This window comes from Theropithecus gelada, chromosome 1, assembly GCF_003255815.1.
Source record: "Theropithecus gelada isolate Dixy chromosome 1, Tgel_1.0, whole genome shotgun sequence".
NCBI classification, from domain to species: domain Eukaryota; kingdom Metazoa; phylum Chordata; class Mammalia; order Primates; family Cercopithecidae; genus Theropithecus; species Theropithecus gelada.
The window spans coordinates 193,888,305-193,904,369 of NC_037668.1; the positions used below are offsets into that span (position 1 = coordinate 193,888,305).

General features: G+C 35.1%; 1 protein-coding gene and 1 long non-coding RNA gene across 9 annotated transcripts in view; one reads left to right on the plus strand and one right to left on the minus strand.

The window, feature by feature from the left end:
- DNM3 (dynamin 3) overlaps positions 1 to 16,065 on the minus strand; it is a 556,545-nt gene that overhangs the window by 263,908 nt on the left and 276,572 nt on the right. For 5 of the 7 annotated variants that reach the window (XM_025399962.1, XM_025399954.1, XM_025399946.1 and 2 more), the window contains one exon: positions 14,115 to 14,228. In XM_025399962.1, the coding sequence (XP_025255747.1) occupies positions 14,115 to 14,228 (114 nt within the window). Of the gene's footprint in view, positions 1 to 11,984; positions 12,488 to 14,114; positions 14,229 to 16,065 lie in introns of those variants that run through there. The other 2 variants (XM_025399990.1, XM_025399983.1) reach the window with 1 other exon arrangement.
- LOC112633381 lies at positions 760 to 6,837 on the plus strand. Of its 2 annotated transcripts, none has more exons than XR_003121517.1 (3): positions 760 to 1,052; positions 3,207 to 3,287; positions 4,825 to 6,837. It is a non-coding gene; the product is annotated as an uncharacterized LOC112633381 (long non-coding RNA). The 2 variants fall into 2 exon arrangements; XR_003121518.1 differs by having other exon boundaries at positions 3,207 to 3,281.

Genomic DNA, 16,065 nt, shown 5'->3' on the forward strand with positions numbered 1-16,065 from the left:
GGAGGGAGGGAGGGGGAGAGAGAGAAGAGGGGAGCGAGAGAGAGGAAGAGAGACGGGGGGAGAGAGAGAGAGAGAGAAAATGAGAAAGAGAGAGAGAGAGAGAGAGAGAAACTTATCTGCCCTTTTTGACGAGTGAAATACCAGAAAACAAAGTGCCACAGGAAAGCTCAAAAAGGTTTCCAAATGAGCTCTGCCTTCCAGTGTTCAACTTTCTGTTTACTATTTTATCTACCCTCTATCTTCAAATTACTTCTCTAGCCTGGGTCAGACAGTAAATTTGTACATCTACACTAACTCACTTTCAGTTGGCCACAGCCGAACTGTACATCTTGACTCTTTTTTTTTTTTTTTTTACAGCTTTTCCATACTGGGGCCCACTTCCTGCCCAGTTGAGGAAAAAAATCTGGCCTGAAGATGAAATGACTGCTTAACGTTACACTAAAACATCTGGTACCATTTTATGCACAGACCCATGTCTGAGAGCAGGCGATTCTAGCGGTCTCTCCAGCGGCACAGCGCATACCCAAACCTCCCCAGGGTGACATCATCCCATATATGGACTCTCCAGCCCAGCCCTCCCCCTTTTCCTGGTCCTAAATTCATTGCCAGTTCCCCAGTCTGCAGCAAATGTGCCACGTCAAGACTGGAAATCACAGCCCTTGAGTGTGTCTCAGTCAGCGCAGCAGAATTCAGGGGGGAAAGCTGAATGCAACCCCTGGTGCAGGAAGGGAGGCTTTTCCTGAGGACCGGGAGAGGATTTTAAGTACATGGAAGGAAGCTTCTGGAGATCCTGCTCCGTCGCCCCAGTGTTCAGACTACCTGTTCAGGACAATGCCGTTGTACAGTAGTCTGCACATTGGTTAGACTGGGCAAGGGAGAGCAACGCCATGGACTGCTGGGGACAAAATGGGCTGTTTCCAAGGAGAAGACATTTGTTTGCTCCTTTTTTGAATCTCATATCCAGTGTTTTTCTTCACAGGTTTTGCACACTAGGGACCAAGAAGCCCTCGGGGACACTGCTGAGAAAAGACTGCCGAAAGGAAGACCAGCGGGTAAGGCCTTCTTGACTGCTCACCTGGTCTGTGACCAAGGGAACCTAGGTGGGGAGTCCATGATTTGTGTTAACATGCAAGGGAAACAGAGGTACATGTGTGATGGGTAGAGACGTGTTTAATTTTAAAAGAGCGAAAGTGTGTGGTATATAGCGATTCACTGTTTTTTTGGTTTTTTTCTGAAGATTGATAATTCGAGTGTTTTCTTAAGTGTAAAGGTTTTCCCACTTCAAAATGAAATATGAAAAAACTCACTCCAGACACTTAAGAATAGTTTAATGAGGCTACTTCTGAATTGTTTAATAATAATTCAGAGATTTAAAAACGTATATGGATGAAGGCTGTATGTGTAACTTTTAACATCCCAGGACTGAAGTCATTTTTCCCAAAGTAAAGAATACTTGCTGGTTTTTAAATGCTATATGGATAGTGCTTTTCTGAAGATTTCCTTCTATAATATAAACACCAGGAATAATAGTACCTAACAATAAAAGAAGAACCTGCCAAGTCTTGCCTACCAGACAATGCAGATGGGATTTGCCCAGAGAAGAGCGCCAACCCACAACTTATTGAGTCAGCAATTGAATAAATCAGGAAATAAAAATCTCTTATCTTCAGATACCCCTGTAAATATCTTTCACTTTTTTTTTTTTTAATCAAAGAGTAATTGATACTTGCTGCTCAGCTGAGCCCTCTTGCCTATAGCTTACAATGCTTCCACTTCTCCGAGCATTTAAAATGATAAGGCACTTTGTCTAGAAACCCACTGATAAAAAAGGAATTTGTAAACGAAGGCAGAAGTTTTCTTTGGTCAATTTCCAGCTGTCCTGGAGGTGAAGGAGGGTGGGAGAGGGGGAGGAAGGTGGGAGGGAAGAAAACCCTCAAGCTGAATGAAATCCTAATAGAGAAAATAATAGAGCAAGTCTGGATTGCAATGTGATCTGTGCTGAACTTTAGAGGTGGGTCCCTTAAAGAAAGTTCTGGAAAAATGTTATTGCCTCATCACTAATTTTCTTAACCCCCATTTAGTTCAATTCCCAAACAATTCTATATAATGAAAACATCTCTTCTACAGGGTTTGTGAAAAATAAATGTAATCTCTTTTGTCCTTTAAAGTTACAGTGGTTCCTGAACAAATTCTTTTCTAAGTTATACATTTTGCAACAATTCAAAAATTGACTCAAGTTCTCTTTAGCAAAATATTTTATTATAAAAGGTTCCCTAAGCTTTCTTTTGTCAAAACAACTTATTTTAAAAATTACCCTTCTGATCACCCCAAAATGTGTATAAAGAAAACATAAGTATTCTTATATATTCATGATTATTAGTTAAAATATACACAGCAAGGAGAAATTTAGCTACTTTCACTTAGATGATATAGTAAAGTCATCCTTTCATTTTCTATTGTGACTTGAAGAGTTCCATATTAACTATTTTTAGCAGAACAAATGAGACGTTAAAAATCTATATAGTTTCTTTTACATAAGAAAACTTTAAAAAAAGTAACTTAGAGGAGCTCATTTTTTCAAGAAATATATTTTTTCTAATTGATACAATTACTGAAGAAGAATAGCTAACAAGGTACTTTGGTAATGTTTAAGTTTTCTCACATTTTCTGGTTTTTTTTTTAAACTCTAGAAATGATTACAGTTCATAATTTGCTTTCATTTAATGTATATTTAATTTCAATTTCTTTCTTCATGTTAAATGGTCTTTTTGTTTCAAAGAAATGAATCCCTACGGGTCCCTCACCTATTTTCTCCCTCAGGATGACTTTCGGTCTGGAGATAGAAGGGACATAAGGGTGCCCCTGGCATAAGTACAAGAGTAGAAATATAAGAATTACTTTGTAAAAGGATAACCAAGGAGTTCCTGCACGTGCTTGATGTGGCTCTAGCGACTTATTTTTGAGGCAAACTTTTAACAAATGAAAAGGAATAGTACTTATTTTTCAATTATATGGGCTAAATTAAAGATCAAAAGTAAAAGCTCATTTTATAAAGCTCTGCTGAATGAAGGCAGGATTGTAGTTTATGCGCTGGTACACATGCCCACATTTATATACATTATAGCCGTATCTATATCCAGGTAAATTAGAAAAATGTTTAATTTTATTTTCATATTACTTTATAAGGAGATATACAAATATTTTAGGGATCATGGAATCTATTCCAGAGGAAACTAACCAACAGTGAGCATCTTCAACTAAAACTACCCCTGGATGTAATGGTAAGTGTAAGTATTAAAATTAAACATTATACATGGTCATGAAGAGAAATTGTTTCAGGGTCTGTCCAAACTACATTTCATAGAAATTTCATAATTATTTTTCATTTTAGCATGTGAACGATTGATAAATTGGACTAGGTACTGGGTTAAAAGGACTTTTCCGCCATCTAAGAGAAAGGAAGTTCAGAGCCTTAGCTTCAACACCATAATGTCTTAATTGGAAAAGGATCAATTGAAAACGGTGTACTTCAATTTTCAAACCCATTTTTCTTTTAGCCCACAGATCTCAAAATCAAAGAAAGATTGTTTACTATAGGACAAAGTTTCACGCTGATCACTTTCCTGTAGTTAGTCAATAGGCTTAATATCCTTCCTGCTTGGCATTCGGGCTTTCGGCCCAGATAATATGTTTATGTTTGTAAAAGACCAAAATATACTATCTACCCCCACCTCTTGCCTACAGACCACCCAAGTATTTCACTCTGTGGGAAATAGTTTAGACATAAAAATCCCAATGAAAGAATTCTTCCCACTTTTTTGGTTGAAGTCTTAAGCTGTTATAAGATATAAAAAGTACAACTTGGTAATGTAAAAAAATTCACTCATCCACAAGTGTCCATGCTCGCGAAAGAGACGCCAAGCTTTCACTTACTCTATAAGGGATCCGCTCTTTATAAACAATGCACTTTACCCTGCTCTAAGCAGAAAAGCCCACCCATCACAATAACGTCAAAATAACAACTAAGAGACCATCACTCAGAAATCCTGGCTTAAAATAACTGGAAGGTCAGGCTTTAACCTAAGACAGGAAATTCCTGAGTTAAGATAGAAACTTTCTTAATTCAAATCCCTTTTTACTTTCATGTTCTGTAAATTAAGGAGATATAAATATTTACCAATTTTCAAAGGTCTCTTATGAATAATTTTTGTCAGTTTTAATAGATAGAGATAACCAAGTAAATTAGGAAAATAATTAAATCTTCATTTTGAATTTTTTGACTTAGCATGACAGCCAGTTTCCTGGAGTTGCTTTGGTTTAATTTTACTACAGAAGACTTAGAAGATAATTCTTTTCTTACATTTTTTTCCTTAAGAAATAAAAGACAAAAAGAAAACAAGGTATAATAACCATGCTAAAAATTACATAGTATGATAATAATACAAATAGCTCTTTTATATTTTAGCTAGTATTTTAAGTAATAATAAACTAATATCCAACCTATAATTTGGGAGATTAAAAAAAAGTCAATATAGTTTTCAGTCTTTCATCTTTTTAACAAGGTTAGGGGCAGGTTCAATATAACTATGAAGTGTGCATATGTCACATACTTACTGTAAGTGTGTTTTAAAAATCTATCAGAAACATAAAGTGTCCAAAAGCCTTATGAGTAGAACAATCATTTTCAGCGAGATTTTTTTTTCCCCCTGAAAAACTGTTGTGGTTTTTCTGGATCAAAAATTTTTTTATATCTTGCCTTAATAAAACTGTTTTATATTAAAGCATAACATACAAACTCACAAATATTTCTTTTTATTTTTTCAGGTTGCATGCATCATTCCTTTAATTGAGCAGAGTTAACTGGATCAAATTATTTATGGGAGAGAGAGGAAAAGTTATAAAGAATTTTAGTAATTTTTAATTTCCACCACTATACTCTTTGTAAGTGAATCACTCTATAATTACTTTCTGTTGCACTGAATGCAGCAACAGTAACACAATAGTATTTTAAGGCACTGGTTTTTGGCATACTCTAACCTTGTAGCTATTTAAATAACAGACAAGTTTACTCATGTTTATTATTCTGTCAAGGAAAAAAAAAGTTCCTTTACTCGGAAGTGATGGCCAGAAACAGAATCAGAAATTTACTTTCTTGAAATTACATAAGTACACACAAAATGGCACTTACCAGCTTTTGTTAAAACATTACCTTATCTAATCACTGCATAAAAGTCCAGATTTGTAGGAAATTGTCATTTTCTCAGTATCTAAAAACTATTTTGCTTTCCATTAAGTTTCTATTTGCTATTTTCTCAGAATTTTACAATTAAAGATAAATCACAAACTATTTGTTATTCTTAAAGTTCTTTGAGAAAATGTCTAATTATACAATCTGTGGACAATACTGTGTTTTTTGGTGCTGTGTTTTTTAAGAAGTCCTACTTACTGGAATTTTGACTATTTGGATATTTTTGTTTTTAAAAGGGGAGGGGAATTTGATTAATACTTCTACAAATGTGAATTGATAATTGATATTAAAATAGTAGAATTATTCTCGACTCACCAGAATTAAATTTTGTATCTGCATATTTAACACTATTAGCTCATATAAATTATAGAAAATTTTTCAAAGTATCTGGTTTTAATTTTTTGGATATGAAATGAATTTGCCTTTTCTGCCTTTTCTTAAGGTACTATTTTGTAACTATGTTGCACTAACTATATCCAAAACACATTCTGAGCATCACTGTGAGTAACAACCTTCCAGTTTATACCCTTTTGATTCACAGCATGTCCCTGTAGTTAATTAAGAGGTGGATAACTTAAGCTCACAACTGCCTTTAATTTTATTTCACATCCACACTTAGAAACTTTGCATTTAAAAGGAAAATGAGACATTTAAATCGGTTCCTGTTGTTTAACATATAATTGGTAAAAACATATTCCCTTGTAAAATCCTATTATCAAAGCATCAGATACCAAAGTCAGCAGCTTGGGTTGCCAAATACATTAGGCTCATTATTTTGAAAAGGGCTGCTGTTTCCATGTCAATGATAATTTTCTTTTTCATGGGCAAGGTTATTGTACTTATCTACTAAAAGAAACATGTATAAACATAGTTTTTATCTTTAACTTCAGTATTAAAATATGCAGTTTTTTGCAAAGAGGAAAAACATCTGGTTCAATTACTCTGAACTCTGACTACATGTGGGCCAGTACTAATATGAATTGGATTTAAGAAAAAACCTTGTGTTTAATCTCTTTTTTTCCTAAAATTTTAATGTGAGTTTTCTGTTATGCAAATTATCCATGTTAGCACATTTGGAACAAATGTATAAATGTACTTTCTGAATAAAGTCAAAAGTCTAACGTGTTTTTAGTTCCATAATGTTTTAATGTTTAATTATATTGTGTATTTTTCTCCCTTTCCCCTTACTCTCCAAAATCACCAAATCTGGAAAACAGGCTGATTGTATCTGTCTATGAGCAAAGGAAACCTGAAGGAACCAAGGGCCTGGCTGGACAGAGTTGTCATGTGTCTGCCTGTCTACACTTGCTGTGCAGAACATCCGCTCACCTGTACAGCAGGCACAGACAGGCAGTCACATGACAACCCAGCCTGAATGACAACCAGCCATTGAAAGAAAGCAGCCCTCACACCATAGCATCTACACCAAGAGCTACAACCAAAATGAGGGGCTTGGGGCCTGGGGCTTTAATCTGTTGGTTTAATACTTAACTCATGTATTATTTTATTTTGATTCAAGTATTAAAACCCACCAAAAGTAAAGTGAGTGGTGCCTATGAAATATAATAAAACCCATTTCTGAAAATGTTCCTGTGCATTCTATAGTTCTCTTTTCCTAATTGTTGTCAGTAAATCACTGTCCTTGACATTTATTGTACACAGCTTTGCAGTACCCTACATCAATATAGAAACTCAATATAACAGAACAATATAACTTCAGTCTGATGCTTGACAAAGAAAAAATTATTCTAAGAATTCTCGTCCATAAACTAAATATGGTTTTCTATGTCATGATTTATTTTTAAGGGGATAGGGTGGAAAGACAGACGAAAAGGGAGGAAAAGAGTACTCCAAAGGATCAACTACTTTGAGTTACCTCTGCCAGTCTGGGTCTGGGTAAAACACAGTGAAAAGACTACTATTTCCAACATAATGTTCAACTATATTAAAACAATAGCTTCTCCTCTTTTGACACATGGAAAGTTGAAACTTTGATACTTCCACGAGTCATGGTATACATAAATTTATGACTGCGTCACTCTTTCATTAAGAAGGCACTTATGCTACAGATGCTACAGTTTTAGGAGTAGAATTTACAAAGCCAACACATTCACTTGCAACCTATGCTTCCATCACTATAAACTTTCAAGATCTTGAGATGTTCAGGCAATTCATTTATCTTCAGAAGCGTAAGGAAAGTGGTTAATGCACTTGAAATGTATATTTTGCCACATCTTTTGAGAAAATATCCAAACTTCAGTTTATGCACTGTGGACTGGAGTGAAATGATAAGGGATGGCTTTTGTCTATGAATATCTTAAATACTTAAGGGTAAAAGGTGGGAAGATGGATACAATTAGAAATGTGTCAACTTTTATTTAGTTCATTAACATGTTTTAGCTTCAGTATTTAAAATTAATTTTCATCTTTCTTAGAAAGATTCTGGTCAAGCTTAAAAAAATGTAACACAAGGGTACGCAAAACCGTTTCTTCATATTTAATTCCTAAACACTTTATGTATGTATTCTGAACTAAAGCAAACTATTTTTCATTCAGCTATTTTATTTTTAAAATGAAAGTCTGTCTTAAGGCTAAGAGCCCAGTGAGTTTCAAATTTTCTGACAATGATATTTTAACCAAACTTGACATTATAGTTTTTTTAATTAAAAAAACTGAATGATGGGGCAAAACTACAAAGCAAAAATATGATCAAAGTTAAATTTCTCTCATTTAAACAATCTTGTCTTATGGCAATATGTCATCTGCTAAAATTCATCTCTGCTTCTGCAAGATACATTGTGTGATGCAGATTTTTACGTTAAATAAAAGTTCCATTACTAGCAAATAAAGTCCTAAACAATACTCACAAAATGTAGAATATAAACAGGAAGACAATATAAAAATGACTCACAGAATATCGACATCGTTCTACCCAATCTTAAATGCCTTGTACAACCTGTTGCAAATGCTGCGTATGAGAGTTCACGTATGGAATTATTCTACTGGACCCTGTAAGGCAGTCTCAGGAGAGTGCTTGACAGCTCCCAGAATGAGACAATGACCTAGCCAGAACATTAAGGAGACTACACCCGTCCTTCAGACTCCAAAGGGAAAGCTAGGACGGCAGCAGAGTCATCCTAAAGTGAGACTCTCCAGGATAACATTTTCAACATTTTTCCTTAAAACATAAAGTTAACACGTTTTTTGTTAAATATTTTTTACTCAATTTTCAAAAAATGCTTAAAGAATGTTTTGTATGTATTTTAAAGTCATTAAATAAGGCACATTTTAAAATTTTCTCTTCTGGGAAAGGGTAATATAAAGGATAATATTGCTCTTCCAGGATAAACTTTTGAGTAGGACAAATAATGCATATAGGGGAGTGGGTTTGAATCTAAATTCATTTTTAATAAATTTGGAATAGGATTTGCCATTATGGTTTATTGAATAAGTACTCTTTTTTCAAAGTTATAAATCTTTAGATAATGCTAGAACATGGAAATATTTGTATGAATAATTCTATATTAAAAAGAATAACATCAGATAGTTTATGTATGTAAAAAAATACACAACTATGATCATGCAGAATTTTAAGTAATATAAGTAGATTAAAGTTCAATATTTACTGGGACTTTTGTGAAAATACCTAAGTTTTGGCTAACTAAACAACTTAACGAAGGAGTGTGAATAGTGTTCACAGGGTCGATGCTGACCTTCTCCACCACAGGGAGTGTGCAGATCTGGTAGGAAATATGTACAATCTTAAGAGTATAAGTGAAACTAGAAAGAGAGCTGAATATTTCTATAACTTCTTGATCTCACAACTTTGGTCATCCAGGGATATAACTGTCATTTTGTTTCCTATTTCTGAAATTACATTTGTCATTTGTTATTGTTACAAAATAAAAACAATGCTAAGTAAATATCCCTATAAGGGAATTATATAATCTCCTTATCAAGTTATCCAAACACTTCAACCCACAAAAATGAGGCCTGTAATTTCTTAAGAGTCCAAAGAATGTCCTTATTTCAATGCAGATGTTGGGTTTTCCTCACTAGTATAAGGTTAGTAGATTTCCACTGGAAACGCCTATGTTGCATTCTGCTTGCCTAGGAGTAGCTCATTATGATTTAAATCTTTACACACTGTGCTATAGAAATAGAATAAATATTGACAAAGTGCTTTTATTATACATAAATTAAGAGTCCCCTTTCTTCAGAGATTTGAATTATCTCTTAAAATTTGCACATTTATGTACTTTTAAAACAAATTTCTCATTGGTTTTAAGAAAAAATAAGCTCTTTTCTACTTGACTCAGAGTCTCCCAGTCTCCTAAAATTCACATTTTAGACATAAGTTAAAGAAAAGCCATCATTTTTTTCAAGTCTGATTTTAAAGTATTAATGTAAAATTATCTAGATTAAAAATCCATTTCAAAAACCTTTTGATGTGATAGTTTCTGTTTTATTCTCACATCTTGCTTTTTACTAAATCCTTCTCCAAAACTGTACAACATATATGGGCAATGTATGAAAACAACATTGGGAAATTAATTTTCTGTTTAAATGATTTTCAATCCAGGAAGTCACATTTATATAATCAGAGGATAAAAAACAAACAAACAACAACAACAACAAAAACCAAAACCAAAACAAAAAACCACTAACCGTCAATGATGAAAATTAACAAAATTTAAGACAATTTAAGACAATCTACCTTTAATGGTAATTTTATTCTATAATTCAATAATTTAATTTTGACACTTGATATGCCAGGATGTGATTAATTATTATGCTGCATTTATTCATTCATTTGCTCAGTGACACCTTTATTCAATCAATATTTAGTTAGTGCCTCCTATCAGTGCTCTGTTCCCTAGTGGTAGAACAGGGAACAAACAATGGCTCCTGGTCTCAAGAGGCTTACAGTTTGCTGCAACTCTTAGCATGTGTGATGAGTTGTTCATGTCAATTTTCACCTTCCAAAAACGTCTCTTAAATCCATTCATTTTTATCAAATTCCAACAACTCACCCCAGCCCAAGCTACCATTATCTATGCAGACCACAATAGATGTAGAAAGCGATAGCTTTCTAGTAACTCCCCAGTCCAGTTTTGCCCTCTTCCAATCCATTCTCCACAAGGCAACCAAAGGAATCAGTAAATAATTCAAATCTTATCATGTGACTCTCCAGCTTAAAAACTTCAAAGACTTCTCATAATTCTTAACATCAAAATCCTCATCTTTAGAGTACCTTTCTCTTTTTGTTCCAGTCACACTGGACTTAATTACACTCCTTAAATTCATCAGGCTCAATCCTGCCTCAGAACGTTAACACAAACCTTCTCTGACCACCCAGTGTAAAGTACCCCCTACCTGTGTCCTCTATCCCAGACACTCTATGTCAACTCATCACTGGCTTTATTTTCTTCCTAGCCTGTAATCAGTATCTGATAGGTTTTCCTATTCATTTGTATGTTTGCTTTATTGGGAAAGAGTCTTCATAAGAATAGGTACCATAAATTCCTTGCTAATCATTTTATCCTTAGTGATTAGGACACTGCCTGGTACATAACAAGTGTTCAGAAAGTAATTGTTGGGAAATGTTCAGATGATTAAGAACATAGCACTGACATTTAGCACATAGCTAAGTTACTCATTCTCTTTGAGCCTCAATTCTTCATCTCTAAAATGGAGAATGTAAATAATGTGCTCAGTGAACTATAAATACTCAATAACTGTTAGTCATTATGGTGACGATCCTCCTCATTAAGATCATCACTGAGTTTGAATTGTGGTTGCAAGTAGCATTCCCCCTAGTCATTATACTTGCTTAAATCATGAAGGCCAGCTTTCAGTCTCAGTGATGATCTTAATGATGAGAACTTCCTATCTTGTTTCTTGAGGAAAAAGAAACAGAAGCTAGTGACTCAATCATAGCTGTGTGTAGTCCATAAATTTGCTACCTTGAACTTAAGTGTTCTGCACCCTCACCACCAGCTACTTGCCTGGACCATGGTCAGAGTTTCCAACCTGGTCTCCCTTCTTCCATGCTAGCCATCCCCACTCCCTCCACACATCCACCCCATCCCACTTATTATGCACAATCCAGCAGCCAGGGTAATCCTTCTAAACCATCAATCCAATCATGTCACAACCTGTTGGAACACTCCAGTCATTTTCAATTATCCTTGTAATAAAATCCAAATCATTGGGTAGGGACTGATAAGGTCCCCATCCACTGGTACCTCTGATTTTATCTCCTGCCTTTCTCCCCCACTGTTCCTATGTTACAGTCACAGACTTCCTGCTGGATCCCATCTCCAGGGTTTTTATACTTACTGTTCCCTGTACCTGGAATATTCTTCAGCAAAATCTTCTGCACAGTGCATCACCTCAGTCTCTGCTCAAGTGGTACTTCCTTCCAATCACCCAAACCTAAAAACCCCTCCCCTATCACTTTCTAACTCAATGCCCCATTTTATTTTCTTAGGAGCATTTACTATCTGATATTGTATTACTATTCTACTTGCTTGTTAGCTCCATAGAGCAGTAACTTTGTCATTTCCTCTTTCTTAAAATGATCTAAATGGATAAAACTGCACTTTCCTAGAGTTTTTTCATCTAAATAATTCCATTTCAAGGATCATTTCCACTCTCCCCTGACCCCAACGACCTTCCACACTATACCCTGGTTATACACAGCACACAGAGTGGGACTGTTCATGGCACTTGGTTAATATTATAAGTGTGCATATTTATTTTCCATCTGTTGTAATCAAGTACTCATGAGGAAGCTACAAGGGCAGTGATTTTGTAAAGAATTATCCTGAATCTGGAGGAGAGGAGATGAGCCAATAACCATGAGCTCACTTCACTTCAAAGCTTCTTCCTTCCCTACAGGGAGCATCCTATACCTTCCAATGGACTTATTTTCAGGACTCACACAGCCAGACTAACGCCACACTCCAACAGCAGTAGCTACTCCAGAGTCTTCAGTGTCTCTGCTGCTAACACCCAGGAACATGTCAACGATGAGATGCCTGGAATTCATCTTCATAAGTCCTCTGTGGGATGAGGTTGGCTTGGACAACTCCAGGCATCTCTGAGATTCTTGCCTTTATTTGTGGTTGAAAGCATAGGCTCTGGAGCTCAACAGCCTGGGTTCAAATTTCTGCTTTGCCACCAACTAGCTGTGTGATTTTGGTAAGTTTGTTATCCTCACCAAGACTAAATGTTCTGCAATAAGGAAAATAGTCCTGTAAAAAAGACTTTTTTTAAAAAAAAAGTTTTGTTTTATTTGTAGTTTTCTCATCAACAATAGGAATAGTAGTAGTTAAGGCTGAATATGGTTAAATGAGTTAATTAATACATATAAAACACTAGCCATCATTATTATGATTCCTTAGTAAAATATTTTCTGTGGCCTTGTATAACTGAGAAAGGTCCCAAGGTTTACATGTATTTAAATGCACATAAATTATCATCTAAATCCTTGGAGTGAAAATATATCTAATAGAAGGTACCTTATTACAACTGAACAACAAAGAAGATCATCTATTTAGTGATTTTTACATCTAGGGGAGTGTCTCTGAGCTCCTCAAGCTATGTTAAAACTAGAGCTTCCCACAGAATGACAGAGATAGTTAAGCAGCCAGCACAGGAAAGAAACCATTGCTAACCCTCATACTATCACAATGACCAAATCTACTTTTGACTTTGGTCAATGACATAAAAATTTAAATACAAGCTCTTAAATAGTATTTTGTTTGGACATTTCTACAGGATTTCATTTCCCTTACTGCAGAAAGTTTAGGGGCAATCAACCAATCATCCAATATTTTTCAACACACTTTTACACACAGAGCTCTTGAGAAATGAAATGTACTATATAAGACATGAAACTTTTCCTCCAAGGAATGACAAAGGCACCCTGTAATGCTTTCAAAAGATGTCAGGCCAAGGTAGGAAAAACCTTTAACTTTGAAATACATGCCCTTCATGGCCACATGTAATTGAGAATCTCACCTGTACATTGTTTTGCTATCATGAGTATCCTTATCGAATGTTTGCATGCCGCATTATAAGTACCAAAAAATTATCAGGTCAGACCAGGGCTATTAAAACTTTCAAGACATAGTTTAATTTCTATCTGTGCTCCCTCACATTTAATGGTATCAATTTCTAGCACTTAAATGGCTCTGTAAGACTAATATGAGTTTTTGTTTGCACTTTTATAGCTATCAAATTTAAATGAGCAGTAAGTCACAGGACCAAAATTATTAACATCTAACATGAACCAGAACACTATAATTACCATAATTCATGCTTTTACATAGATATCAAATTCTCAAAGAAAAAAATTTGTATAAACAATGATCTGAGACTCACTTGAAGACTAGTGATGTGGACATTCTCAAAAGCCTTTCATTTGAGACAGATGCCACAGGAACAATTCCAAAACGCTTTATTAACTCTGCATCAATATTATTAATTTCACTCTTAAAATGTTCTATTACCTTGGGTCTTTCAACACTTTCTTTAATGAAAGTTTTCACTGTACCAGTACATTGACATGATTATAAAGAAGGAGGTTTTCAACTTTGACACCTACCTCCATTTCTTCAGGTAAGCAAACATATGGTTACAGCAAAGAAATAAACAAAAAAGAAAAAGAAATTTGGTCGAATATTGTAAAAGTTTAAATCTATAAGAAAACAATAATGCTTTTGAAAACAAACATTCCAAGCTTAAACTCACGGAAAGAGAACCACTGCTGTCTCAAAATTGCATAGTACAATAATATCAATTAATTTAAAATGAGAAACACTTTAACAAGAAAACTTTGTTACTCTCTGTGACTTACCTCATCATCTTTATACCAGGACAAGCTTTCCGCAGTAAGGACGAACCAGTATCCCTTCGAGCCCCCTTTCATGATGCCAATGTTGCTGATGGTGAGCCACCCCTTGCGAATCACCTACGAAAAAGCAGAAATCAGCAGAGGTGTTTAGTTTAACAAAAGCCAATGGAGATTAGATGCCTTGGAATAAGAGAAGTTAAAAACAAGATATTAATTGCAATAAAAATAGTATTTTCCCTCCAAACTCAACTTCTTTTGAGTTATTCAAGAGAATTTATCTTCCGAAAGTGCAGATGAGTGAAGGGAAGTCTCTCCTGTCAATGAATGAAATAAAAATCTCAGACTCATTGATGGTGGAAGTGGAGTGACTGAAACAAGAATGAAGTGAGGCAAACTAATAGACTGTGTCAGGCCTGCTTATGGCATTGTTGCTACAATTAAAACATATTTAGTTGATTGGATGAACAATAGACTCTCCATATCCACTGTCCCTTCCCCACTTCCAGCCTCCTGGCCCATTTGTTTGCCTGGTTTGCAGCTCATTAGGATTTCCACCAGAGACCTGGCAGCAAATGATGAAAAGAAGAAACTCAATTCAATCAATTAGCCCCTTGTTGGCCCTAAATAAGATTGATTGAGGGAGAAAGATGAAATAATAAACTAAAATGAAAAGTCTGGTGTTTTTAATAGTCTTAATTTACAATTTGAACAGCATATTGTAAAATTTCAAATCTATGAAGTTTAAATCTTCTGGTTGTTCTCTACCATATGATAAAACATGTAGCATTTTCATAAAATTTTTTAAACAGGTTTTAAGTTCTAAAACATTAACAACTTGGATTATAGATTTAACAGAAATTATTTATAGATAAGTATTTATATGATTTAAGGAAAAATGTGAGGTTTTATTCCCCTCAGCATTATTGTGAAGTTAAATTCTGTTATCCAGATGGCATCACTTACCATGTCCTCTATACAAGATAATTTTGTTGTCATAGAACTAGAAATGAAATGCTAAGTGCAATTGGATGATATTGTTCTAAAGTCAAAAACTGTCCTACACTTAAATTTCTGTGTCCTACACAAAAACTGTCCTACACTTAAATTTCAGGATGCCAACATGTTGACATCCTAAAATATTTAAAAATTACTCATTGAAAAACTAATGAATGTCAGTTACTAAAGGAAGATGAAAATACCCTAATAATCAGATTTCATTTTTATATTGCTATTAACTTTTCTAGTTGAAGAAGGTAGGCCAATCCCAGAGAAAATTATGGAATAGACCAAGGTTCTCAACATTGTCTTCCAAGCCTCTCTCCACATTTCTAGCCCCTGTCACCCTTGATTCCCGGTTTCAGCATTGCCTTTGTGCCCAATTTCCATTTCAGTGTGCTGTTGCTTTTATAACCCCCATATAACATCCCTCTCCGGTCGCGGCTAATGCACTTTTCTCTATGGCTTTTTAACTCTCTACTAAACAAAGAACAGACTAATACTCAAAGTATGTGATATAGTTTAGCTATGTCCCCACCCAAATCTCATCTTGACTTTTAACTCCCACAATTCCCATGTATCATGGGAGGAAACTGGTGGGAGGTTACTGAATTATGGGGGCGACTCTTTCCTGCATTGTTCTCGTGATAGTAAATGAGTCTCACAAGATCTGATGTTTTTAAAAGTGGGAGTTTCCCTGCACAAGCTCTCTTTTTGTCTGCTGCCATGCATGTAAGATGTGACTTGCCCCTCTTTCCCTTCCACCATGATTGTAAGGCCTCCCCAGCCACATGGAACTGTAAGTCCATTAAACCTCTTTTTCTTCCCAGTCTTGGGTATGTCTTCATCACCAGCATGAAAACAGACTAATACAGTATGGTTTCTACCAGTTATATTACAATCATTCAAATGCTTTATAAAAATATAGATTCCTAGGCCACCTACCATTCCAAGTGAA